The sequence below is a fragment of the Parasteatoda tepidariorum genome, chromosome 8, assembly GCF_043381705.1.
Source record: "Parasteatoda tepidariorum isolate YZ-2023 chromosome 8, CAS_Ptep_4.0, whole genome shotgun sequence".
NCBI lineage: Eukaryota > Metazoa > Arthropoda > Arachnida > Araneae > Theridiidae > Parasteatoda > Parasteatoda tepidariorum.
Window position 1 is genome coordinate 58,131,144 of NC_092211.1, and position 1,158 is coordinate 58,132,301.

General features: G+C 29.9%; 1 protein-coding gene across 1 annotated transcript in view; it reads right to left on the reverse strand.

Annotated features, from left to right (window-relative positions):
* The window catches only part of LOC107456276 (C-type mannose receptor 2-like), an 11,664-nt gene extending 10,792 nt beyond the window's left edge, over window positions 1-872 (reverse strand). Inside the window, exon 1 of the mRNA XM_071184524.1 lies at window positions 516-872. Within this exon, the coding sequence (XP_071040625.1) occupies window positions 516-708 (193 nt within the window). The 5' untranslated portion in view covers window positions 709-872. The remainder of the gene's footprint in view (window positions 1-515) is intronic.
* Between the last annotated feature and the right edge of the window lie 286 nt (window positions 873-1,158).

Consider the following 1,158-nt stretch of genomic DNA (forward strand, 5'->3'; position numbering starts at 1 on the left):
ATAGATGAAATAAAAAGAATAAAATTACTTCTTTGCTCCGACCTGTATTTTCAAAACCAAAAGTTTTAATATAAAATACAGTGCAAAATAATAATTAGACGTATAAAGCTTAAAGTAAGGAAATGATAAAAGAAATCATTAAATCATTCTTGTTAGTTTCATAAGATTTCGTTACGATTAAATTAATTTCATGATTATGATTGAAAGTACATACGAACACAGCTGCAAATAATTTCAATCAATAAAATTAATTGAATAAGTAAACTAATCGAAAAGCTGTTCAAATACTACATTTTACCATTAAATTATTCTTGTTAGTTTTCCTAACATGCTATTACGATTGTACTAATTTTAATACCTTAGTTTTAAAAACCTTCTTTCGGTTCTTTTCTGTCAGCTTAATAAAAAATTATTGTTTGAGAGTACATACGAACACAATTGAAAATCGTTTTTGTAAATGAAAATTGATTGAGTGAACAAACTAATCAAATGACGGTTGAAATACTACATCTTACCATTAAATACAGCGAAAGGTTTCACGTCCAATTTTTTATCCTTGCGATGTTTTGATGCAGCTGATCCAGAATAAAATTCATTCGATGGAGGTAAAGTTGTCAGAGGAGGTATGGTTGTTATCGGAGTTACAGGTGTTGTTGCTTCCACTTTGTTCCATGCCGCCAACAAGCACAGTATTGTGTTCAAAAACATTTTAATCGTTTGCTTAAAATAATTCTTCTATTTATTATTCTTGGCTATTTTTTCTTTGAAAACTGAGGCGGATCTTGAAAGCATTCACTGAATTTCTTGTTTAAGCACTATCCTTAAAAACTACAGTAAAATGTCTAATGTTCCTGATGTCTAGTCATTCTGATGCATATATAATACGTGCAGTTATACATGTTACGTAATTTTCAGTTACATGCTTAAAACTGTGACCTCGATGTTCCCCTCGAATTTAAGACGTAATAGCTATCATTATCGATCCCTCATTATGTTCACTACTTGAAACAATTCAGCAGAAGCACAATGAAGTGCAATTGGTTTAGATAATTTTATATGGATAATTTCACAGATAAAACTGCAAGTAGACTGTTTTTACCATTAACTCTAATTCTCCTGAATCATTTTATGTAACTAAAGCAATTTTCTGCTGTTCTG